Source organism: Camarhynchus parvulus, chromosome 2, assembly GCF_901933205.1.
Source record: "Camarhynchus parvulus chromosome 2, STF_HiC, whole genome shotgun sequence".
NCBI classification, from domain to species: Eukaryota; Metazoa; Chordata; class Aves; order Passeriformes; family Thraupidae; genus Camarhynchus; species Camarhynchus parvulus.
The window spans coordinates 20,657,925-20,684,974 of record NC_044572.1 but is presented as its reverse complement, the minus strand read 5'-3'; the positions used below and the strand labels follow the sequence as shown (position 1 = coordinate 20,684,974).

At 38.9% G+C, this 27,050-nt stretch overlaps 1 protein-coding gene across 4 annotated transcripts in view; it reads right to left on the bottom strand.

Annotated features, from left to right (window-relative positions):
* Positions 1 to 820: 820 nt before the first annotated feature.
* ST8SIA6 (ST8 alpha-N-acetyl-neuraminide alpha-2,8-sialyltransferase 6) overlaps positions 821 to 27,050 on the bottom strand; it is a 45,450-nt gene continuing 19,220 nt past the window's right edge. For all 4 annotated transcript variants that reach the window (XM_030971246.1, XM_030971248.1, XM_030971247.1 and 1 more), the window contains 5 exons: positions 19,547 to 19,691; positions 17,177 to 17,289; positions 15,948 to 16,040; positions 12,579 to 13,051; positions 821 to 8,415 (listed from right to left, as the gene is read on the bottom strand). In XM_030971246.1, coding sequence (XP_030827106.1) covers positions 12,583 to 13,051; positions 15,948 to 16,040; positions 17,177 to 17,289; positions 19,547 to 19,691 — 820 coding nt within the window. In that variant the 3' untranslated portion in view covers positions 821 to 8,415; positions 12,579 to 12,582. The remainder of the gene's footprint in view (positions 8,416 to 12,578; positions 13,052 to 15,947; positions 16,041 to 17,176; positions 17,290 to 19,546; positions 19,692 to 27,050) is intronic.

Below are 27,050 nucleotides of genomic sequence, written 5' to 3'. Positions count from 1 at the left end.
GTCCTCCTCACAAAACAGCTGCATGTACATATTTGACCTGATTTAAGAAGGCAGTCAGCTTCTATTTGGAGAAGTCACAGTAAGTGGCACAGAAGTTCTATGACTGCTTCCTGCCCAAAAGTAAAAAGTAAATGCTTGGAGGGAGAATTCTTTCTCCGAACTCTATCTGTTTGAAATTCATTCACTACATTCAATCTTTGTATATAACCAAAACCTATATTAAGAAAAAATCCCAATATAAGTGCCTAAAATATGCATAGTAATCTACTAGATACACATCTATCAGACATGTACTCATGGTCAGTATTTTGTATAGAAAAACTTTTGCATCTGTTGTTTAAACATTTTCCATTAAACATTGTTTTTGAAATGTTTAGTTATTTTTAGACATAGTTTTCAAATTTAAGAGAGATTTTCAGAAGAAGATGGTAACAATTGTGTTTTCTTGTTTTGTTCCTTTCCATGTTTGATATTTCTTCAATAATTAATCTTTGAAAGTATTTCAAGTCATTAGAAGTAACAAAAGAAGATGGTTAATTATGTTGCCATTTGAGAACAGAAAAGACTGAAATCACTTGAAGGTACCATTTAAGCAACCGATATTTACACGTGCACCAGTGCCCCAATCCCCTATACTTGCCTTTAAGCACAGCTTGCTTTTTTCCTTGCACAATTTTAAGGAACTGTCCACATTTCTACTGTCAGTTGCTAATACTGTTTTAGAGGATTCAGACTAATGCATTTTATATGCTGCTGCCTCAGGAGACATATTTTTTGTTGTTTAGTCTCAGGAATTCACAAAAGAAAAAACCCACCACCATTATGCCTAATAAGTCTTTATTTACAAACAGAAATTGCAAAAATATTCTATTACAGAACAGGTAACAAGTACAGAATTCTAAGTATGCCTTATAACAATGAAACCATTGCCTCCTTGACAAAAAAATCATCAGGCACTTAAAACAGGAAAACAAAGTACAAATTAAACCAGCTGTAACAGATGACTCAACAATAAACTTCATCTTGGTTTTCTGTAATAAAAGCACACACACGGCTGAGGGGCTCCTGCCTCCTCCTAAACCCTGCACAGAGACATTTCTATGTTATGCTGCACACATTCTACTCAGACAATATCAAGTTCACATCTGAAAACATAAGTAAGTTCAGCACTGAGAGAATTTGAGGAACCTTTTTGGAACAGCAGTAGCAGAGCCTACACTAGCAGCTTCAGAGAGCTTGGTGCATGTGGAGGAGCACAATTATACCAGCCCCACGGGGGAGTAAGCTCTGCTTTGACAATTGCATTGCAAAAAATGGAGCTGAAATGAATGCAAACAATGCACATTTTAAGAGACAATGAAACCTCTGGGCAAAAGCTATCATGGTAACTTAATGAAATTACATTTTGGCACATGGACCAGTCTCTGAAAAGCCACACATTTGCCATCGCTGAGGAGCAGCCCTGTGCAGGACCTCTCCATTCACCTGTTTTGTGCCTTGCAGATCTTGAACTAAATCAGAAGCAGAGGTTGCCTCTTAGGCCTATCTTAGAAAGGTAAATCTAAGATGCAAGTGTCCAAATGACTAACAAAAATACTCCTCCAGAAATCAGTCAAATACCCTTAAAATTATTTTGGCTTGTGTGACTGTTTTTTTAGGTGGCATTATGTAACTTCCCACACACTTTACTCTGGTGGCATTAAACAAGAAGAATATTTAAAATTATTTTAATTAGGTACTCAGAAGAATATCAAGAATATTAACATAAAGAATACATATGAAGCTACTATATGAACAGTACATATAAAAATGCAGAAATGTCAGCTGTTATACTTCAATGTCATAAGATTTCAAGAATGGGTTTGTATTGTAAACACTGACAATAAACAGACCAAGGAGGAAGTGTTTTTAGGGAAACATCTCACAGCTGAGCCAAGAGGTGAGAAGCCTAGCATGCTGCTGGCCTACAGACTTGCTGTGAAGAATCTCCTCTTGTCAGGGACTAAAGTGAACAGTGAGGAATTTAAACCCAGCAATACTGACAATAGGCTATCCTGTCACAACCATTTGCATGATTCATTCTGATGGGCTCTTGCCTTGAAACCATGATGGGATCATTAAATGCTTCCATCATACACTGTGAGTTTTCTCCCTCACTGGAGAAAAGAGGGATGAAACAAAGACACAGAAGTACCAGGATTTAGCAACAAACACTGATGTATTTCTGAAGGTACACCAGGATTTAGCAAAAGACAGACTTGAATGTTCTTTTGATGGCAACGTGAGGATGCTGGCTCCAGTCACAGCCAGACTGTTTTCATCCTTAAACCAGTATCTGCCAACACCTGGCACCCAAGGGCTGTTATTGGCTGTGCTCAGAGTGATGTGAGCTCAATCACCACACAACACAGTACTACACTCACTCCTTGCTCGAGGGCAAACTCAAACTGAAGTTCTCCCATCGTGTTAAGCTCTTGCTGCACTGCTGGCATCTCGACACGAGAGCACACTGTCACTTACTCCTGTAGCTGTAACCCAGTAACCCCGGGTCACTCCCCTGGTGAGCCATGTTCCCAGAATAGGAAGGTATTCTGAAACGTGCCCTTATGAAAGGAGACCACCAGATAACAGCAACAGTCCCTTTGTTCAGTGGCATGCTGCAGAGTGTTTCTGCTCTTCTTGATCATAATGATAATTTTGAGCCAACTAAATACTTTATGAAAATCTGGAACAAAGGTTAATAAATATAAATCTGCCCACTTGCTGTATGCTGCGGGTGAAAAGCCTTAAGGATTTCCCCAGAGTGCCCTGAGAGATTAGCTGCATTTGAAATTTTTCTGTCCAGAAACTCAAAGAAGGATGGTCCTGCCTAAAATGACAGAATTCAAAATCAAAGGGATTTGGGCCTTCTAAAGTAACTACATGCCCCCTTGTCACTGTTGCTGGCTAGCAGACCTAGAGATTAAAGAGGTTTGCTGCTGAAGTACCACAAGATGAAGAATTACTTGACTTTGAATATTTTCAATTAAGATATGTTTAACTAAAAGGCTAACGTGCAAAGAAATCTACTGCTTCAGGGCATGCAGCAAGTGGCTATCAGCTGTTTGAGTTAGAGCTGTTGCAGAATAAAGCACTCCACAGAATATTCCTTGAGTTTGATCTCACAAACTCCTGTATACAGATGAATGTGTGCTTTGTGGACCTGAGTGTCCCTGGAGGAGCTACTGCCTGGATATTCAGGTCCTCTCTCCACAAATTTGTCACAGGAGAGCAAGTGACAGGACAGAAGAAGATCTGTAGGTCAAATGGATCTAAACCTAGATTGCTGTGTTAGGCTGCAGCTCCACCACGGAGTCTGTGCAGGCTCAAGGCGTACATGCTCAATTAACCCAGATTAATTAACTGATCCAGGTATTTGCACTAAATAAAATCAACTAATACCTAACAGCAGGAATATTTTCCTGGTAATTTAGAGAGCCACAGGTCAGAAGTCACCTAGATAATTTAGTTTCTTTTCCTGAGTCACTCAAGACAGACAATTTCATCTTTTGTCAAGCATGGTGGTACGTCAGTCATCTCCCTACTGTACAAAGGAAAGAGAATCAAAGTGAGAGTGGCAGGTCTCAACCCCCTCAGGCCTCATTCATTTCTGTTCTCTGCAGATGCTGTTTTAGATGCTGGGATTAGAAGAGGCTGAACACAAAGGAATGCTGAATAACAAGCAAGTTTATGCAAGTTTATGATCAGTGAACTGAGAATTTTTTCTGCTTGTCATTTCTGAATCTGCTGGGGTCACCAGCTTGTTAAAATGACTGTAATGGGAAAGAGAGAAGGGTGAGCAATAATCAGCAGTGTAGGCACCTGGAGTCTTTAGTGTAGATGCCTTAAGCACCTTCTGGCACCACAGGGAGAGATGGGCTCTGGCCCACCAGAACAGCTGCTGTGCTGCCAATCCCCCTTGCAGGGCCCATCTCTCCCTTCTGACCAGGCAGACCCTCAGAGATGTCACCTTCTGAACTTGGTCAAGCTTTCAGGGGACCACTGGGTCTGTCCAACAGCTGTCAGATAACAAAAGGCACCTGCTGTGTCCTTACAGTCCCACCTGCATGGTCTTATCCCCTCCTTTGCTTTGACTGTAAAATTCCCCTGTCTCTTGGCATGAACCAATTTTCTCATTCTGTTGCCCTGGTAGGGTTTCACCATCTCAGAGTGCCAAAAGAGCTCGATGTGGGACAGGCCGAGGCCGGACACGGCATGCAGGGAGGGGGGCAGCACAAGAACAGGGACTGGACCTTGCAGCCATTCCAGCTGAAGTCACCATGGAGCTACACACCAACTTTAGCACCTCCAGTCAGGCAATGTGAATATCACACCAAGCTGCCTTCCTTGAGATGCAAACCCAGTCATTTACAGCACATTTTACTATGCTGCAAGCATAGCAGTGTTTGACTCACAGTCACACAAACTCCTTAAGACACTAAACAGGGCTGCATAGCACTCCACAGGGCAAAGAGACAAATAACCAACTCAAGGCAGCACTGGATCCTGAAGGAGGATGCAACATTAGAGATTCAGAAGAGAAAAAGGAATAAAAGCAGCCAGGCAGGCTTTAATCTAATGATGCTGCGATGCAGTCGTGCAAGGACACTGTCAGCTTCTGCGAAGGTACAGTGGAAATATTAGCACACTGTCAGTGTTTCTATCTTTAGAAAACTATTTAATCTCAACGTTCATTCCACAGCATGTGACAGCACTGGAGGTCCACAAAACCTAAAAATTCATATTCCTCATGTGAAATAGAGAGAGTTGAAAAGTTCTTACTAACCTTTGGTCAAAAATCCTTAATCCAAACTGATGTTGGCTCAGTCTTGCAAAAGTGGCATAAACCTTCCCAGCCAGGTACAAAATCCATTTATTATTATTAACCTGGCACAGGTGTAAAATAATTGAGTACTAATGTATTCAGCTACCCAAGACAACATTATTTCCCACAGTGAGTGTACTTCAGCAAGTCTTGATCAATCTGATGGTGTCCTGTGATGCAGAAATGGCACTATTAACTTGCCCAGCCTGCGTCCGAATTAACACAACCCAGCCACGCAGCACAGAGCACCAGTAGCTGTGATAAAGCTGAGTACAATGTCTGTCCTCCTGCAGAGTGAAGTGGATGCAACTAACATTTCATACTAACTTCATGTCTTCAGCAAGGCCTGAGGATCTTAATCTATTAAAGTTTAATAGAGTATATTTTTATTCTATGGAGAGTTAAGAGCATTTGTAGGAGAGGGTAGGAAAGGTCAACAATTCCTTCAAGCATTTCTTATCAGCCCTCTGGTCCACATAAATCACTGAGAGCCTTGAGAGTGTGGAAGATCAGGTCTTCAAGTCATTGGCAAGTTTAAACTTCGTGGAAACAGTGCTAAAAAGGCAGTGGCTATCCATACTATAGAAATTTCCATTTGCTCTCAATTGTGAGTGCTACATCACATACCTTCAGTTAAAATCTGTTTTCGTCAAGGAAGCCAGAACAGATTTCCTCTTTTTGGCTAAATCTCTCTTAAAATGTATTCTGATCATCTTTCCAGTAACACTAATACACATTTTTCAAATAATGTAGCTGCACAGAAATAGTTCTGACACACAGTAACTTCAGCTTTGTGGTGTGTCATGGTACACTGTTTACATTTATTCTGAGGCAGTGCCACATGGAACTAACTAACAAATGCTTTTGAAAAAATTGCTGTAAATAAATTTAATTTTCTCCTCTCCCCATCCTCTACTTCACTCAACCAGGTTTTGCCCCTTTACTCAGGCTGAGCAGTTAATTGAATTTAGTCTGAGCAAAGAATGATCTTGCATTATCTCTGTGTGCACACAGAGCACTTGCAATTGTTCTGGATACTATGTAAGAACCTGCAAAAGATGTATTAATTTTCCCCAAGACAAACCATGTAGCTGCTACACAGCCAAGATCACCTCACTAGACTGGAGTAAGTTACAGTCCTTACATGAACACAGGTGTGCCTTTGTCTGCCTGGATGAAATGCAGGAAGACTGTTCTCAACCTCAGCTGTTTGCATCACCCAAAGGACAAATACATCACTTTGCACAGCTTCTATTAAAAACACCATGTGAGTGATTTATAGCAGAGGAGATGCTCTTTTGTGAGCAAATTTGTCTTTGATCTATAACTAGGATGTTGCAATAGGTAATCATCCATAACACTCATAACATGGGTGGAGGTTCTTTCAGCAGCCAGCTCTCTGCACATGAGCAGCAGATACTGTGGCCAGAAAATGGTAAAAATCTCACAGCTGGGGAAGAATAAATGTGGATTGTGATGTTGGAACTAGAACAGATCACAGAAAATCAAACCCTTGTGCTCCCCTCTTCCAGTTACCAGCTGGTAATGCAGATGGACTCATTGGCTCAATTCTGCTGTCTTTGTTTCTGTTAAAGGCTCTACTGACACTCAGAGGTCCACATGTGTATTAGTGGCATCACGTATTGCCTCAAAGCATTATGTATTTTTTACCCCTTATTTTCAAAAATGGACTTTATTGCTCATATTTGTATCAGAATTTATGGACGCTTCTGCTTGGGTAGGAGTAATACTGGATTCTGATATCATAATTCCTGGAAATGGATCCAGATGCTGAATGTGTCTCAATCAACAGACCTGTAACCATAATGATTGATTCTAATACTTCCAGGAGTGTTTATGTAATTATAAAACTGCTGCAAGGTAAGCGTTCAAATATTACAATACAGTAATGCTCTTACAAAGTACAAATTTAAAAGGCTTTTCTGAACCTTGTTTTATAAGGTCCAATTCATTTAAGTGGGAGTTTTTTTTGCAGATATAATCCTAAAAGAGTGGAATACTGAATGCTCTTTAAATCAGTTGATTTGGGATTTAATGTTGCAGCAGCAAAAGGAATTTTACTAAACAAAATACCTGATAGTATCTGAGTGTAAAAGAAGAAGGTCACACTATCTTTGAACCTTGAACATTCAAAGGACTCTCCAAAGAGTCAGTGAAACTTGTATCAGAATCTGGTTACTTCAATTTTTAAATTTTGTTTGCTTGCTTGATTGGTTTTCTTTTTTCTGCAGTAGAATGTATAAGCATAAAGCAGTAACAGGGTACAACTGCCTGTCAAAGCTCCTGTAAATGTTAAAATGATTCTTTCCACTGGGCTCATATTTCACTTTCTCTTGCTGCAGGATGTTGCTCCACATGTATTCTTGGACCCTATGGCAAACTTAAAGAACTACACAGGTTATAATCTGGATATAGTCATTGAGTATATTGAATGTAGACCATTTTCTCATACATCCTGGTGTAGAGGAACTTGGGGTTGATGGTAAGAGGAACATTCTTCTAATAATGCTTAGTGCAGTTTCACTATCTGTAGTCACATATGAGTACAAGCTATATTACATGAAAAGAAATTGAATTATAGGCTTGGTACCCATCATCTTTCTAATGGAAATTCCATCTCATGTATGAGCCAAGACACAGAACTGGAATAGCAAGAATATGTGCGAAGTCATGCCCTACCAGGACCCTGGGGGTTGTAGTGTGGAACCAGGTTCACAGTCCTCATTTGAAACTGAACTGGACCTTAGACAGGAACACAAGCAAGTAGAGTGGTTTATAAATAATTATAAAGCTCTGGTCCTTCATACATGTGTTCTCAGAATTAACATCACTCATATGAGTGATCCCATTAAATCCACAGCATCCTCTATTGCTCACAAAATGAAAGCCCATTAAATCCACAGCACTACTTACTGCCCACAGAATGAAAGCCCATAAACCACTTAACTACCTTTGACCTGAGGGATTTTCTCATCTGTGCACCCTGGGACAAACTAAGAATGACATGGCTCTCAATTAATTACTCCTCTGCAGCTCCTCTCATCACTTCTCTCATGTAGAAAAATGCCAGTATTTACAGGATGAAGTTCTTAATTGAAAACATTCACTGCCAACTCATGCAGCCACCATACAGAGACTATTGCCTATATTATGTGATATCAACAAAACCAGAGATCTTATGTCAAAATATTTTAATGATCCTCTAGAAGCAAAACATGATGAATGTCACATATTGCCACCATCCTGAGATTGTGCTTTGCTACCATTAAACCAGCAGTAAGGAATTTCAGAATTTTTCAAATAATTGTTACTTTGTATTTTAAAAAATGATCACTCAAAATTTTTTAAATGTAGCAGTCACTGTGTGAAAAAATCACTCCCTTTTCTCCCCAAGGGTAAAATATTTCTCTATTGTAGCATTATTGTAGAACTGTATTATATGCAGTTTAATGCTCACAAAAATCACATCAGATCAAATCCAAGACCGAATTGCTGAGATATACACAAATTGTCTCCTTAGGACCGTCACCCTGAAATTAAAACAATAAAATATGTTATTGGTATTTCTTTTTTAGTAGAAAAAACCTGCTTGTTATACTTGAAATAAGCCAACAGTTTATTCTTTGTGTGCATTGCACCTTCTGCATTTGCTTTTCATCTGTATTTCAGGCTGTGAGTCTGTGAGAACTATTATACAGAATCCCAGGCTCTCAGAATTCCCCTGGCTAAGTTGGAATGCCCGTGCCTGCTCTAACTCAAGCATCTGCTCTTTCTAAAGGAGATGGATTCATCTGGATACCCCCCGAACCACTCACATTTATCCCAGCTGCTCCACACTCTTCAGACTTCCTAAGCTAACCAAGGCCAGGTCTAGCCAGTATCTTCATGGGGCACATCCATTGCTAATTTGAATATGGATATGTTCTAAATTATATCATCTTACTCATATCTTGAGATCACCAGAGATTGCAATTATTCTGTTTCCTCAACAGGATAGTTCTGCTGTGGAAAACCAAACCAAAACCCTTCTAGAAATGTAAATACTTATTAATTTGAATTGAAATCTAACATAAATTCTCATTTGATTTAATCTATACTTTTCTATTCTGATAGGTTTTAACTAAACCAGAAACAATTTATTTCCAATTGTTTCATTACTGACATTATTCTTATAATGTAAATTTAATTCACTGAATGCATGAGCCAAGTGTAGCTGTACTGCAGGTATTCTAAGGCACAAAACCTTTCTGTTAATATCTACTAATTTCACATTGGATAATATTTGCCCAAGTCAAGAACAGTCTGCAATTTGGCTGCTTGACAGGAATCCAGAGGTGTCCTTATTTTAAAATGTGGTATCATTTTGCTCAAGGCAATTATAACTGAACTGTGGGTAAGTTCATATTTCTCTAGCTACACTGGGACACCACAAGCACAAAAGAATTTCAACAGAATTTAAGCTCATGTTGGCGTTCTACAGTTATAAATAGGTTATGTGTAACACTATTTATCACTTGGATTGCAGCAAATTTCAAGATTAAAAATTACCACATGCTAAGATAATTTGGAAAGAAAGAGTTTGGAAAAAAAATGATTCTTTTTGATGTTGGAAACATTCTGGGAAAGCTGCTGAGAAAATAAGCAGACATCCCCATGCTTTAGAGGATGCTGCTCTGGCAGCTCCACCTTGAGTGGAGGGAGTCACTACTGCTCTCTGTCAGAAATAGATCACATTTAATTGTTTGGTTGGAGTTAAAAAACTCATACCTACTTTTAACTTTCCTGGTAAGATATGCAGAGGAGAATTCAGCAGTTCTTACTGCCTAACCACCTGCACACCTCTTCTCAAGCCCTCCTCCCTCAGTCCTTCTGCTCAGACAATTGAGCACTATTTTCTTCCCCAGCTCAAAGTCTCAGTTTCATTCTTCCTTTCTGTGGTTTTTTTTTTGTGTTGACTGACTCCTCTGAGCAGATGCTTAAAGTTACTGTTTTGTATGTCAAAGCAACACATACTCATCTGCCCTGCTGTCTTTTTCTAGCAAACAGAAAACCTGATGGATTCCTGGGCAGACAAAATCCGCATTTTAACCAGGCTTCTGGGCAATCAAATTTATGCCAGTCTGATTAATTTATCATCTGACAATTTGTCTAATCACATTTTTTTCTATTTTTAAATATGAATTAGGTCATTTCCCCTCCTTGAACCTACATTGAAGCTAATGACATGCCCTTATCAGGGTAAACCAATGAACAAATAAGACTTCCTTCAGCTGCACAGCAAAAATGATTTGGTAATCTAATATAAAATAGTAAAGACCATTAATTATATTTCAAGATTTTGCTGTTGCTGCATTTTCTGCTTGACCCTCTGTGATAGATGGGCACTGACTTTAGCCATGACCTGTACATGTCTGTTGAACATAATCATAAAGGTACAGGAGAGGATATTAAGGCAAAAAAAAATTCCACTGGCAAGGACACTGTTTAGGAGCCAAATTGCCAAAAATGGTTCACTGGGATGCAATTATACTCTCCATATAGGTGCTCCCAGCAGAGAAGCTTCCTTCACTTCTCATGTACAGCAGCAAACTTTTGTGCCCCAGGAATGTGTGTGGGAGGTTCTGCCTGAGCCTTCTGTGGGCACCCACTGGTGTAAGGAACCTACAGCTACCCACTAAGAGGAAAGAACACAGAGCATGGAGAAGAACATAAAATGGAAAATTAAAAGAGAAAGGAGATTGCTGAATTCTTAGAAAAGGTCATCTTCAGTAAAATATACTAATTATAGAATTTCATTTATCTCTAATAGTTGCTAATACTAGCAGAATGGTAGCTCATACTGAAAACATTTATTTGGTTTTCTCTTTGTAAATATAAGTGTAAATAGGGCAGCACAACTTATTCTTCTTGTGTTGTTTTTTTTTTTTCTTTACAGCTTATTTGGCAAATTTGGCCACAAGTGGTTTTCAGTCTATCAAGCATGGACAGCATTTAATTAACACATAGAGATCCTTAAACATTTTTGTGCCTTCTATCTTCTCTCTAGAGTAAATATTTCTAAGGAGCTGGCTTTCATTTTCTTATCTCGTGTAGTTACTACAATTAAAATTACACAGTATGTCTCCAATGATTTATATTATTGGAATAACAAGGACAATGGAAACTGCTGGATATAAACAGCTTAGCCACTAAGAAAAAATACATTATGTATTTATTAACCTTTCCAATACACTGCAACCTTTTGCAAGCAAAAAATGAAAGTGCATATATATACAATTCAATTCCTCCCAGGTAATCCCCTGCCATGGACAAGGAGAATGGATTCATTATATGGATTTTAGATCTCTTCTCACATGCTTTATATTATTTTAATAATCTGAAAGCCATTTATTTTCCTATTTCTTAAAAAACCCCTTGAAATGGAATAAAATTGTGCCTTCCTGGTACTAACAATCTGCTATTTTAAAACTTAGCATTCTCTGATGATAAAGTAAGTGTGAACATATCTTTGACAACATGTTTTCTAAATATCAAAAAAGGATATTTTCATTTCAGAACCTAGCCAGAAGAAAAGTGCTCTTAGCTTTTAAACTTGAAATTTCTGGCTTGAACAAGACGATGCTCTCTATTTAACTTGAGCAACACAGTCATGAGATTACATCAGTCCAATTAAAGTATATAGTATACAATGTAAGTTCTACTGTACACATCACTTACTATTATATTAACTTGGACCCTCTGGAAAAATAGAGGTCTGTGAAAGGAGACTCTGACAACAGTATTGTGAACTCAGGAATTTCTGAGCTTAAAAGTTTAATAAGTACTTATACAAATTGGCCCTACTTTTTCAACAGGGCAAATCAAGATTGAAAACATGCAGACAAATCTTTTCAGAGTCATCTCTAGTGTGTACACAGTAAATTGGCTCAAGGTCAGAGGCCAGACTGTGCTGCATTTCTCTGAGGCAATACACAGAAGATAGAGGTCCAAGGGGTTGGGACAGATAGAACAGAGGAAAAGGAATGACACTTCATCCTGTATTTTTAACTTCCTGATTCTGAGCTACCTCTAGGTAAAATGCTCAGCAATATCTGCTGAAGTGTATGGCAGCTCCCTCACTGCCATCCACAAGCTGCTCTGCAGCCCTGGGCTGTGAGCACACACTGCTCCAATCTCTACCCTTTCACAAGAGACAACAAGGCCAGAGATGCATGCTTCCCCTTCATGGAACAATCCCCATCCTTACTCTGCTCTCTCTATAGACATGGAAAGGCTGGGCCAGGATTAGGCATCTCTGAAGATGCTTATCCATTCTGAAGATCACAATGTCTTATAAATAAAGCAATTCTTAACAGAGGCTGGTACCTGGGAACTGATACCAAACCAAACATAAGTTGGCAGAGACATGTATCTGAGATAAGGAGACACTTCTGATTGACTATGATTTATGGGGAGAATTTGTACTTAGCTGTGCTCCCCTTCTAATATTCACAATTGGAAAACATTTCTCAACTCTGTGATACATATTTATTCAGAAAGATTCAATCTTTCACTTATTTGGAAATACAACTTTCATTGAGAGTAAGGTAGAAATGTCTCTCTAAGAAAGAACAGTTTCACACTTTGTAAAACAAGTTTTCCCTTGGCACATTAGTAAAATAAAGACATTTCATGTGGTAAGAATGGGACCTACCTTTTTAGTCCGATTCACATTTACCAAACTGCAACTTCAAAATGCCTTTGCCATGAAGCTGAAGGATCTGATTGTACTCTTTGGGCATTGCATGGAAACCCGGTTTAGGCAGCTGGTTGTCATAATAGTGGTGGCTGATTGGCATCTTCTCTGTGGATTTTGAGAAAGGCCAGAAGCCATAGAGCTTCACATTCTCACACAGCTCAAGAGCAGCACTAGTGATCATAAAACCAGATGACAACCGGTAGGCCTTCACACCCTTAGTTCTCCAGAACTGGGCAAGACTTTTCAGATAAGTGGGGTGAAAAAATATTGCCCTTTGGGCTGCTTTGGACTCTTTCAGAGTGTGGTACACTTTAAAAGAAGTGGCAGTGTTGCTTCTGAAGGAAAATGCTGGCAGTAAAAGAAAAGCATCTCCATAGACCGCAATGTTTTCCAGAAATTCTGTCTTCTTTTCATTTAGCTTGTTGTATCTGCAAAGTACAACATTTCAGGAATGGAATGTAGTATTGATACAAACATTACAGACCAGAACAGCACAACGGCACTTGCAAAGATGTAATGAACACTGCTGCAGCAGTTCAGCCTGTCTATACTGCAAATTTATATCACCCTATTATATGCTGTCATATGTGCAGCTATGAAAATCTGACTCTAGTATAATAAGAACACACTACATAAGATTGAACTGGCAACACAGGAGATACTGAAGCAGATCAAATTCACTGCTAATGAGACTAGGACATGTTTAGAAAATTGATCAATTCAAGAAATTAGGAAGAATGCAAAAAATATTGTGCTCATACTTTCTCTGTTTAAAAATACATGCACTACAATATATACCATATGTGTTTTGTGAAACGTGTTTCTTACATCAACAGCTATACAAAAATCTCTCTTCAAAATCTCTGTGTCTGCCCTGTGTGGAAATCCAAGGATGCATGTGAGCAGTCTTGGAGTGTTAAAGATTAGTGTGTGCTCAAGTGCAGGATGTACTTTTAAAATAGCTAAAAATATAGGCATCCCTGTTTATGTCCTTCAACTACAAAAGGAACACATGGAGATCTGTAAAGATTTAGAGCTTTAACTTCACAAATGACAAGGATTTATTCTCAGATTCTTTCAGTCACCAACAAAGAGCAAAGAGTCTTAGCTCTCACTACTGCATAATTCTGTGCTCCCAAATACTGACTAGTGAAATTCCCAAGTTATCTGAGAAGTGATGCAACTCAACTCATATCCTCTGTAGGTCTGAATTTTCTGAATCACCTAAACATATGGAGCTTCCACCCCTTTTGGGACTCAAAGGACTGAGTCCTCTTTTGTAGGTAGCTGTCTATTTGAGCAGAGTATTTTCACCTTTTAAAGGCTATCAGAGTCCAATTTTACAACTCCAGCAGCAGCTGAAAAAATTGGTTTCATTTCCCTTCACAACTCAAGTAGGTTCAAATCCTCTTTTCATGCAGCACTTTGAAACAGAGGACAGCAGCCCCTGCCATTTCCATTCAAAGCATTCATGGAAGAATTACCTCTTGCACAACTAGTGCAAGGAGTGATACACCCTTTCTCAAGCTGAAGGGGTTTAAATTTACAGCTTCTACTTCCCAGAAAAGTGCCATTACCACCAGACTCTGAAACAAAATGAATGAGAGGGACTCAAGCCCTCCTTTTGACCCTGAACCTATGTGCATGCAAGAGTCACACAGCCAAAGTAAGCAAGAAATGCTTGAGCCTATGTCTAGGAAAAGTGGTTGAGGGGTGAATTTCTGGCCTCTGCTACAAGAATTTTCTCTGTTTTTACTCACTGTAAAATACTAAGCCTCCAGGCCAGAATTCAAATCTCTACTCTTCCTTAGCTAGAAACCTGGACAATTCAACAGTGTCTCAATCTCCTTTGCAGCTGTGCCACTGTAAGAAGTGTAGGCCAGTTTAATTAGGATACGTAAGAGCTGTGCTTTTCTTCAAGAGAGTTCACCTACATTTTACATGCTGACAAACACAGTTCAAAAGCTGATTAACCCTAACAAGAATAACATCAGACTAAGCCAGTATGCAAACAAAGAATTAGAAATTACAGGGAATAACGTCGGAATAGGTCTTCTGAGAGAAGAAACAAACTTGGTTCTGCTAAATGGTATCAGGCTGCTTCCTCCTGCTTCTTCAAAAGCATTTACAGTTTTCTCTGAATATTTAAATAAATACTTTTTAAAAATCATAGAAGTCCTCTTGTACTCTCACTTAATCCTCCCACAGGCTTATCTCCCATTTTCTTCAGTGTAACTTCTATTAACCCTAGTGCGACTTGATTTGGCTAAAAAATGAATGCAGCTGTGGCAGAATACTTTGATTAAGCCCAGAAAAATTGTGGATCAGGTCAGAAGTCACCAAGGATACTAAGTCATTGGACAATTTCCCTTCCTCATATCCCTATGCAGCCCCACTAACATCAATGAGCTAAATCTAGTTTTGGAGAAGCAATAAGTTGTCTTCATTAAAGTAAAAAAGGTTTGGGTAAGCACTAACATAATGCTCATTGCAAAAAATGAAGTTCTATCCCTGAATCAATGAAAAATGCCTGTTATTAATTTCTGTGTACTCACTGTACTTTTTCCTTCTTCCTTTCAAGGAGAAAAAAAAAAGCTTTGCCTTATGTTGTCTTTTTGACAATACAGTTATGACAGACAATACAATACAGTGAGATTAGCAAGCAGTAAATAACATGGCACAGCAGTCCTTTCATAGATAAGCTGCAGTTCCAGCCTGCTGAAGATGTCAGATTAGTCAGGCTGGCCTTATTAGATTTTCTTTTCATCAAGAAGGTGAAAAAAAACCCCACCTCTGCTCAGAAAAAAGCGTGTGAGCAAGCAGCTTTCATATGGATTGAAATAATGGATTAGAGAAGCTGGGCCTCCATTCAGGAAACAGCCTTCATCAGAACAGCCTCCAAGCCCATTACCTAGGAACATGTGCTCACAGTCCTGTTGATAGAGTCAGACACACATTTCCAGCCTTTCCTGATTTATGATTACAATTCCTTTCTAAATGCTTGGGGTCATGAGGGTCATGGACCAAAAAGAAGAGGCTTGGGTTTACAATCACCAATTTTACCCTGCCATAAATTGCTGACTAGTATCAGCCAAGGTATCTTGCTAATCTGGGTATTGCTGACTCCTTTATGATACAAAAAAGGCCAGGTTTAGAAAATTTCCATTTAGACTAGTACATATTTTACATGGAAGCTAAGGCTTAATGAAGCAATCTACATGCACTGCTCTCTATGCTGGTATCCCAATGGATTTCCACGAAAATCTAAATCATGTCAAACAATTATACACCATTGCACAGAAACAGATTTTCAGCAGTACTCACTTCTGAGCTATGATACTCGGATTAACAGTCACAAGGTTTGTTTTATTGCCAACATCTTTGCTAATGTTTCCTGTGGTTGGAGGGAGGTTACACCTGAAATTGAGAAATATTTGCTTAAACAGATGTGCACCAGAAATGATTTACAGTTACTATTTGCAAATTCCTCTCTTGTGCAATGACACTTTCACATCAGCTCCCAGGGATGTCTAAGCACTTTACAAATATTAAATAAGGCTTACAGCACTTCTAGTAAAGATATTTAATCTACTGTACAGATGGTTAAAATAGGGCACAGAGAGCTCATTTTCATAAATCGTATCACAAACCAGGAGCACAGTCAAAATCTCAGGAGTCTATGAACGCCCTATGCTGGCTGCTAGGAAACATTGCTCCTCTTGCCTAAACAATGCTGAAAGTCTTCTATTGTGTCTTCTAACAACAGCATAATTTGCCCTATCACAGAAACAGTGATTTCTATAAAACGTAAAGAAAGCATTTTCTTAACTTCAGTCACTTAGTAGGTTTAGCATCTTAGTACAGAGACTTCCCATTTTTATTAAAACACTTATCTAATTGGAAAGACCTTTTTTTTCTTTTAGCTTTTCAAAAGCCCAAATTTTAGGAAAAAATCAGAAAAGGAAATTAAATTCAGCATGCTGTGTGACTGGACATCACTGAGAAAAGAACCTTCCCTCTGTTGCTCTGTTTCTTTGCATGAACTACAAACTGTGAGTGGGCAAAATTACACTCTGAGTGTGCCTGGTTTTCTCCCAGTCTGTCCAGGGAGATTAAAAACACTACTGAAATAAATGCTTAATTTTTTAAATGAGTAACAGATGAAACAAATATTGGGGCAATTAGGTAGCTACATGGGTAAGCCAAACAATGGCTAAGTAAACACTCTGTTAAACCAGAGATACACATGTGACATTTAATACCAGTCTCCTAAAGGATGTTAAATAATCAGAAATGCCAGGTTCTCAGATAATCACATTTCACATCACTGCAAGGTGACTTAGCAATCACAGATTATACACGTATCATCCAGCATGCTCTTTAATTAGAAAGCAGCATTCTGAAAACTACAAAGCAGAAGTATCCTTAAAGAGGCAGAAATAACAAATTGTCAAGATTCTTCCTCATTGCTACAAACTGGCACTGGCATACTTCCAATCCTGCCAAGTTTTTAGAATGTGGGACACACTTCAGGAAAATGAAGGAGCTCTTACCTGAACACAAAGTCAGAACTATCGATTTCAGCTCCACAGCTGGAATTTTTCAGAATGCCTCCATTTCCAACCACAGCACAGTTCTTGAAGGGATAGACTGAAAGAGGAGAGGACTGCAAACAAACAAAAAGATGCAGCCAATTCTTTATAAGTGTTTTGATTGTTTCTTTGTGTTTATTTGCTCTTGCAGGTTTAAACTGGTAAATCCCAGTAAAAGCATTCACCATTTAGCAGACAGGATTGCCAGACCTGGACAGCCAAGAGCCAAAAGCAGGCACCAACAGACAGAGAACTGTTACTTCTGCTATCAGAACTTTGAGAGAATAACACTGGATTGTTAAAATTGGGTACCTTTTAAATACACTTAACACTAAAAATATCTAGTAGTGGATTGCAACTTTGACAAACTAAGGAACTAATTTACACTGAAGATAGTTTAAAGTTACCCATTTTCCTTTGCACTGTAACAGACTGGGGGTTGTCACACAGTAATTTACTTTCTCAGGTAATAGAAGGTAACTTTGTAAATTCTCCTCACTTTTGTCATCCCACAATTAGATTTGAAGCAGAATAATGAATTTAAGGAAACCTGAATATGCTGTAAAGGATAATGATGTGCCCTGGCTTAACTCTTTGTGAATGTGAGGCCTCACAGAAGAGGTTACTGTTCCTGGCTGTTTACCCTCTCTGCTCCTCCTCTTGTTACAGGTTGCTGTCTTGCAGTGGGGAAGCTGAGTGGGAGCTAAGTGCATCCACTTGAAAACCAGCACAGTTCACAACCTAGAAAATTAATGCAAATTGTTGGCTATTTAGGCTGACGTTAATATAGCTGGCTGTTATCCCAGTCTCAGAAACTTTTCATACATCTTGCTCAACATCTTCTGGTGTGGGAGCACTGACATTTACCAGAGGCCAACAGCTGGGATATTTTGAGTACAGAAATTAAACCCAGTTGTAACAGCGAGTCAAAACTTGCTTATGGAAAGCATTATGTTTCTTTCTTCTCTCATCAGCTTGCCCAAAGAGAAGCAAGAAGGGACACTGTTATGAACAAGGCAAAAAGTGTGGGAAAGTGGCAAACATCATATTTGCCTGGCAATATATTACAGAACAACATATTCAAATATTTTGTTCAATTCTGAAAGGACAGTAGGAGAACACAAGGGCCAGGAAATTCTGGCTACCTTAGCATGTATATGTGCACATACAGCATATACTTTTTCATTTCTCCAGCTTAAGTTTGGAATTACAATTGCAATTCTCTATTGCAATGAAGTCAGTAAAGACTGATTCACAGCAGTGCTAGGAAGAACTAGACCCATGGTAGCTGGGATCTCACAAATCAAGAATGCCAGAGATGGGTAAGAGGGCTCCCATATGCCCTTAGCTTCAAGAAACCAAATACAAACTCTTTGTCTAGTCTCAAGATCTTGTATATCTACTGTAATCCTGAGGTACAAAATCTGATTCTTTTTCTCAACCTGTGCTTCTTGCTGCAAACACCTGCCCCTAGCAGGTAACAAAGCTAATGAAAGGGCTGGAAGGAATGTCCTATGACAAGTCACTGAGGGCTTTGGACTTCTGTAGTTAGGAGAAAACTACAGGTAATCTCATTGCTCTCTGAGCAAGGGAAGGGGAGAGGAAGGCGCTGATCTCTTCTCCATTGTATCCAGTGACAGGACACATCAGAACGGTTCCAAGCTGCACCAGGGGAAGTTTAGACTACACATTAAGAAGCATTTCTTTACCAAGAGGATGGTCAGTTGCTGGAACAGGCTTCCTAGAGAGGTGGTTGATGTGCCCAGGAGTCAGCATTTAAAAGGCATTCAGACCATGTCCTTAGTAACTTGCTTTAACTTGGTCAGCCCTGAATTCATCAGGCAGTTGGACTATGTGATTATTGAGGGTCCCTTCCAACTGAAATTTCTGTGTTCTACTCTATTATGTTCTATGATATTCTGTATAAGGTTTACCACCAAAATATCTTTCATAACTTACATGCCCAAGCCTGCACAGCAAATGGCATGGGCATATGAGGAATATGAAACGTGCTTCCAGATTGAAATGCCTTTAAAAACAGGAATGATAAAAGCAAGGCAAACATTTTTGGAGTATTTGCTCCTGAACTGGCTGCCAAGCCAGTGTTCTATAGCAACTCTACCTCCAACCTATGATCTATGATAACTGTAAATACCTCTACCACTGCAGAGGAAGGGGAAAAAAACCCAACAAAACAACACCTTGCAAGGCAAATAAAGAAGTGCATACAGGAGCTGATGGGTCTCTTCCAGAGGAATCACAGTATCTCAATTAGTAACCCAAAATATATATACTATGATTATAATAACATGAAGAATATACAGTACTTACCACAGGCAGCATCTTAAAAATGTCCTGTGTAATGAGAATAGTCTTTTTACTGTCCACTTCGTAACTCATGTTACTTCCCAGTGGGCTGTTGTTTTGAGAAGCAATAAAATTGTGAACTGCATCACAGCAGGAAGCTAATTCTGACCTGCAAAAAACACAAACAAAACCTGCTCAAAGAGAGGCAAATAAGTAGAAATGCAGTGCTAGAGAACTAGATCAGTGAACACCAGTTTGAATTAAGTAGCAGCAAAAGGCTATATTAACCTTCTATGATGTCATTTCCTTTGGCTTGTTTGGCTATGCAAGTCCATTTTCACAGCAAATGTTCAGAATCTAATCAGAGCTGATAACTTTTTTTATCTCTTGATCTCCTTTTCCCACTGAGAAAAAGTTGTAATCAATCTCCTCAATATTATTAATTGCTAAGATTAATACAGAAACACTGGGAGACTTCAGTTCCTGAAGAATTAAAAATGTGATTTTCACCAATATTGAACAAGTGATTGTAAGAAACTAGAAGGCTGAAGAAGGAAAAAAATGGGAATAAAAGAGATAGAGATGGAAGGTACTGGCAGTGGTACTTAGTGAACATCTAGATGGTTGCAAGCCAATTAATCAATAATTAATTTCTGCAACTGTTCATCACAATTTTCCTGTGCACAGTATCACAGGCATTAAATAAATTACATCAAAACTTGCACATAAAGAAGACAGATGTCCTAGACAGATAGCCTAGCTGCTCCCCAAAACACCTAGCAGAAGTCCTTAAAGAAATTAAAATGGAAGGGATTCACTCAAACCTTTGTGGGAGTGAAGACTATTACTTACAATTCCTGTTACCTCCAAAATTATAAAAATATTATGTGTGCAAACATTCTACATTATTAACAGTGAAATGAAATTAACTTAAAATCCCCATCAGACCTTTGAAATCGGACCTAAAACACTATAATTTATTTTGCTATAGGCAACAACATCCTCTCTGCTGCCATGGGATCTGATTTTCAGTCTGTAAGGCTGAAATATTCATGGACAGACATTATGTATCAATTGCTAGGACACGGTCTTCTCATAAGGTGAGATACTAAGAGAACTACTAACAATTTAGAGAAAATAGTCTTATAACAGAATTTCCCAGAATTTTGAAAATACCACACTGAAGGCTAATTGAGAAGAAAAAAATTTACCATTAGAGCCAAAGGAATAGAAAAGTTTTATTTCATACTGTTTAAATGTGTAAAGTAAAACAAATTGTTGAAACTAGTTAAATATTAGAAGCCAAATTCTGCCTGAAAGTGAGCTGACTTTAATGGGTAAGACACAGCTAAGAGAAGTTGTTTCATTTCACTTTATCCACAGTGTAGACAGAGAAAAGACTACAATAACAATAGTAAAATTAGCATAAAATGGTAATTATTATTATAAATATTGTATTATTATAATAATGATAATGTTGATAATAATAATTATTATTATTTAATGTTTCTGATGTAACTGAAGCATAGTCCAGCACATAGAAAAACCTAAAGATTATGTTTCCTGGAAGACAGGGAAAAGAATGAACAGGTCTGGGATAACTCTCAATCTCACTTCTCTTGAAAAAATGGTCAAAATAAGGGGGGGGGGAACAAGGAAGGAAACAAGGAAACAAGAAGGAAACAAGGAAGGAAACAAGGAAACAAGGAAGGAAGGAAACAAGGAAGGAAGGAAACAAGGAAGGAAACAAGGAAGGAAGGAAGGAAACAGGAAGGAAGGAAGGAAGGAAGGAAGGAAGGAAGGAAGGAAGGAAGGAAGGAAGGAAGGAAGGAAGGAAGGAAGGAAGGAAGGAAGGAAGGAAGGAAGGAAGGAAGGAAGGAAGGAAGGAAGGAAGGAAGGAAGGAAGGAAGGAAGGAAGGAAGGAAGGAAGGAAGGAAGGAAGGAAGGAAGGAAGGAAGGAAGGAAGGAAGGAAGGAAGGAAGGAAGGAAGGAAGGAAGGAAAGGAAGGAAGGAAGGACGGACCATTTCAGTTGTCAGATGACTTACTGGTATATATCAACACATTTTGAATATTGAGTTCTCAAACTCCTTCAAGGCAAGGTTCCCAGATGTGTGAGGAACACTGGGAAAGACTGAGTGCTGGGATGGCACAGATCTGAAACACCCAAACTGTGAGAGTAACCAGGAAATGTCACTCCTGAGAGAGGAACCAGTAGGGTTCAGATTTCCATAAGCTGCATTTGACTCCACTCCCCAACCATGGTGATTCCCACTGCCCTGCTCAAAACCTTAAGGGGCAGGGAAGATCTGTGGCTAAGGAGAACCACAAGGTCCAAGGCTGCAGATGGAACTGTGACTATGCTCTGTGGTCAGGAGACACCCAATGGTGAGAACAATCCACTCTGTGTATATAGTATCCTACTTTAAATATATGGCAAAGTAAAAAGGGTGCAATAAGGCAGTAGAGTCAAATGATGGTGTCTGGGAACACTGGATGTTATTGAACCAGTGGTTTTTGACTGAAGCATACTTGCTTTTCTTTCTTGTCACTTTTTGCTATAACCAGCTCATTCTATCCTTAATAAATACTGTAGCAGTGAGAGGATTCAGATCTCACTGTTGGGTCCTGAGGGCACTACCCAGCCTCGCTACTGCCCAGCATCCTGGAGCTGCCCCTATCCTGCCTAGGGTCCAAGACCCTATTTCAGTCTTCCAGAGCCATCAGTCACTGCCCCAGCAACACCACAGCAGGGCCAGTCTCCAGTTGTGTCCACCCTGTTCCCAGGATGCCTGGGCTAGGGCTGCCCTGTTCCTGGCTAGGGGTGGGATGAGCCCAGGTACCAGTTTCTGCTCTGCTGGCCAGGTTACTGTGCTGGGATCCCACACCCTGTGCCTCAGGAAGAAGCTGTCCTTCACTGCTCCCTGGCACTCACATGGAAATGAGGAATCACATAACCCTTAATGCTGATTTCCTTGTTTATTTTCCTGAAGCTAAACGAAGCAGGCCTAAACATTATCTGTGTCAACCACTAGACATTTTTAGAGGAGAAGGAATAATGCCAGAATATTCCTGCAAAATTTAGTAAAACAGCTCTTTTGTGTGTGTGATGGCTACCAGACCCTGAAAAGCAAACTGATAACAGATCCCATTCATTAATAGAGATGATGTTTTTGCTTTTTATTACTCATTCCACAAGAACAAGTGCTCAATAAAAGCAGAAACAGTGCAAAAGAAAAACAAATATCAGAATTAATAAGAAAGTAATAGTTTAAATTAATATTATGGATTCACTGAGAAAACAAAACAGAGCCAAGCTAGTCCGGAAACACAGTAAGAACAAGAGAATACATACTGAATAATGACAAACATTCTTAGAGCATCCATGCTAAAAATTTGGTGGTAACAATAGAAACATTTTACTTAGATCAAATCATGACACAGAATCCCACTGTGCTCAAGCATCCCTGTACAGAGGATGGGACTCCAGTGGGAATTCATGTAACTGCAGACAGCAATACCCATGGCAGTGAATTCAGCAATCTGCTCACACAGGACTTCATACAAGCTCTGACACGTGGTAATCTACAACTGACAGCAAATGGTGAGGAAGGGGTAGAGACTGGGCAGTTCAAGCAACCTCTTACTGTAATTTCATCAGAGTATTAATGTCATTCATATGTGGTCTGTCAGGAGCTAAGGACTCACTGAAGAGCATCAGCTTCATAAGATTAACGCATGTATCCTACAAGGGCTCTGTGTGAGGGGTTGCAAAGCCAAGACAACATTTTAACTCATGTATCATGCCACCTGGGGAGAGGGAAACTTAAGACAGTGGGAGATAAGAAACAAGAGTCAAATCATAACAGCACCAAACAGAAGTTTTTTGGGTTTTTTTTACTAGAAAGTGATACACATTGTCTGTTCTGACTGGGAGAAAACCCTGAGATATGGAAGCAGCTCTTGGAAGATAGGATGCTGCTATACAGGCTGAGCATCCATCTCAGAGCTTTCAGAACATGAATGTAGCTTACAGTAAGAAGGTTTAAGTTCAGCTTTTATCAGAGACTGTGGGCTTGCCCTAGAACAAAGGGTGCTTATGATCCAGTCATGCATGACAAGTGCAGACTGAAGGTGATTCTTGAGTCAAAGTACCCAAGTTTTGTAGGGCACTAGTTTTGGAAAATATCTCTGTAGAAGAGGTTATTACTGACAGTTTATCTGGAGAAGCCTTTTCCTCCAACATTTCTCCTGCAAGGATTTGGAAGCTGAGTGATATCTAAGAGTTATTTTTAAATCCTGAAGCATAACTCCAAACACAGATATTTCTTATGCCAAGATAAGCAGAAAGGGATTTGATTGCATTATCTAGAACAGTCACTTGCAGTAAGTGAGGAACAAAATCAGAACCTGATAAAAGACTACACCATTTTGACTGGTAATACATATCTCATAGGACCCAGTAAGTACAGTCATAACCTTAGTCAATAACCTAAGTGGAGGAGTGTGCTGCATTTGTCTGGGAAGTTTTGATCACATTAGACAACATAGAGTCAAATGAAGAATATTGCACTGGAGAATGTTTTTTGTTGCTCAGCATACACTTTCACTGAATTTTTTTCCTTTGTGGCTGAAGGATGCAGGACCCTAGTTTGTATTGTTTTTCAGCTGCTACAGTTTTGAGCCCGTGGCATCCAAATAATTTCTTCAGGTTCATGGCCACTGAGACCTTACAAAAATCCTGGTTTCTTGAAGAAAGTTACCAAAATTGTATGGCTTATGAGATGAGCCAAATTATGTTATTTTCCAGCTGCTATGCAATTTTTCCATGCTCAACTGTTGGCAGTAACAGAAGGCTGTTGCCTTGATTACACATTTCCAAACTTTTCTGCATAACACACACTTCATATGGATAGTCCACTGTATTTATTGGAATACACATGCTCTGAATACGCTGATAGAGTTTCTTTGCAGCTCCTGCAGTTGCTCTGGAGCCAAGATAGCAGCAAAATGAGCTATCTTGTTTCTGTGCTAGGATGAGTATATGCATTTTAGCTGATTCAGGCCTTCTGTACAGGCTGCACATGCCTGCTGACAAGTCACAGTGTGCACACATCCTGAAGATAATGCAAACATCTCAACATCTTCAACAACTCAGGGTGGACCAATCACAAGGGCTAAAGCAATCAATGGTTAGTCAAGGCTTTGCAGACTCTCTCAGCTGGTTCAAAAGCCAGCACTTCCCTTACTCTGAGTGATGTTGGAAGAATCTATAATGAGTGTGAAATCTGTCTTCATGTAAAAAGCTTCTGCAGAGCTTAAAAATTTCCATTCCACCGAACTTTTCCCATTGAAAATGCTTCAGTATGACACCAATGCCTATGGATCTGTGCCCTGAGGGCACTGGTCATTGCTGAGAACTGTGTGAAATATTCCACTGTTGTTATGCATTGGACTAAACTGGGGTGGGAGGAGGAGAAAAATGGATGGAGATAGATGCTGCCAAAGTATCAAAATATTCAAAACATTTTTAAAATAAAAGATGCTCAACTGTCCTTTAAGGTTCTGGTGAGAAAGGGGAGGAAAACAATTTTAATTTGCTCTAAATAAAGCTTAAGTTCAGTATTAGGAAACACACTAAAAGAATTTGCCTAGGCAAGGTGCAAAATTTCAACAACTGGAATATTTTAATAGTGATGAGGACAAACTTTTTCCAGTAATGATGTAAATCTATTTGATTTTAAGTCACCATTTACAAACATCTATAAAGTGAATATTTGTTTGCAAAAACAGTATCATATTGGCCCCGTTATGAAGCACCTGCACATTACTGACACCAGTAATGCTTACATAGATACATCTCCTTGTGGATTTTCAGTTACCCTAGACACAAAAAATAAAAATCACATAAAAGAGAACCAAACACAAATTAAAACTAGCAAATATTTAAAGCAGTAACTCCTGTGAGCTAAGTGGACATCACAACACAGCTCATAAGGTCATTTGAACAAAGAGCAAAGCATTCAAGCAACAAAAGCCCATGGATTACTAAAAACCAGAAAAAGTTTTGTTAAGTTTGTTTTAATAGTTTACCCAGCTTAGATCTTTGTAATCATTAGTTCATGTGAGTTATTATGCTGTACATGTCAAGGCATCAAAGACTTTAATGTTTCATACTGCAGAGACTGTTGTGACAGTAGAAGAACCCACAAAAAATTCCACTATGTAACAGCAAAATTTCAAGGGCACAACTACAAACAGGAAGACTACTTTTTATCTATTTCCATTGCTGTAATATTTTATAATGAGGTAGCAATTATCTTATTGTACTGCACTGGGGGCTGTAGACAATGACAGAGGTTTCTCCAGGCTCTTATCAATCCATGCCAATGTGTCAACCAAAGTGCAATGAGGCATATTATGACATATTCCAAAATTAAGAAAAAAGTGATTAAATCTGAAATCTGAAGCAGAACATTTTTGAAGGGGAATGCTACACTGACAGCTCTTGAATTGCCTACAAATGAAGTAACATCATAAATGCTGAAGACAAAACCAAAAGGGTTGAATCTGAAATCAAGGCTGAATATGTAAAAAGCGTAATAAAATTTTCAAACCGACGACTATTTAAAGAGTCTGCCATGAAGACATAATTAGCTCAGACTAATCCAAAATTAGATTCTACTTATAGGAATCCTCCATCCTTTAGAAAAGTATATAATAGTCTGTAGACCAATTAAAAGATTCAAGCCTTGTTTCAAACTGTCACTAATTACTATCTCTCCACCCATCTTTTTCCCTCCTGAAATAGGAGACATTCAAAATGTCTTTGAGTATATACTCATTATTTCACATATCATCTACTAAATCTGTGCAGCAAACGTACTCTTAATCTCTCTGCAGTCTGAGTTCTGTGAGCTTTCTTGTACACTGGAAGATTTCAGAGATTACACCAGAAATATTGATCTGTTTAGTGTTAGAAAAGCTATTGATTATGTGGTAGTGTGAGCTTATATAAGCATAAATTGACTTTGCAGTGTGTTTTATTTGTGTTTCAGCTGGGGTTCATTGCAGTACACAGATGTGATAAGCAATACTGTTATATGGGTTACAGTGTAGTTTGCACAAAACTAATCTCTTCAAGAAGTGGTATTCTACAATCTGCAGGAATGTTTAACACACACTTTTGAGAAGAGATATTAAAGTGGGAAAAGGGTAATAGAAGTCAAGTGGAAAAAAAGGAAGAGGGAAAATAACAGGACATTGAAAATGGTGGATCTTTTCAAGAAGACATGTTCTTTTTTTAAAGTAGTAATGTTCCTTTAAAAAAGGAAAAATATTTTGCTTGAGGGCAGTATTCTGCCAGCTAGACTGCAGTGCAACATCAGGAATTTTAAAACTGTGTTTTACACCTAGGAATATCCTTCTCCCCTCATTATGAGATGCAAATAAGATTTGTCTGGAATGGTCTTTCCATGGGGAGAGGGCTCAGTACCCACAGCTCACTATTTCAGTGTGATGCCACTCCTG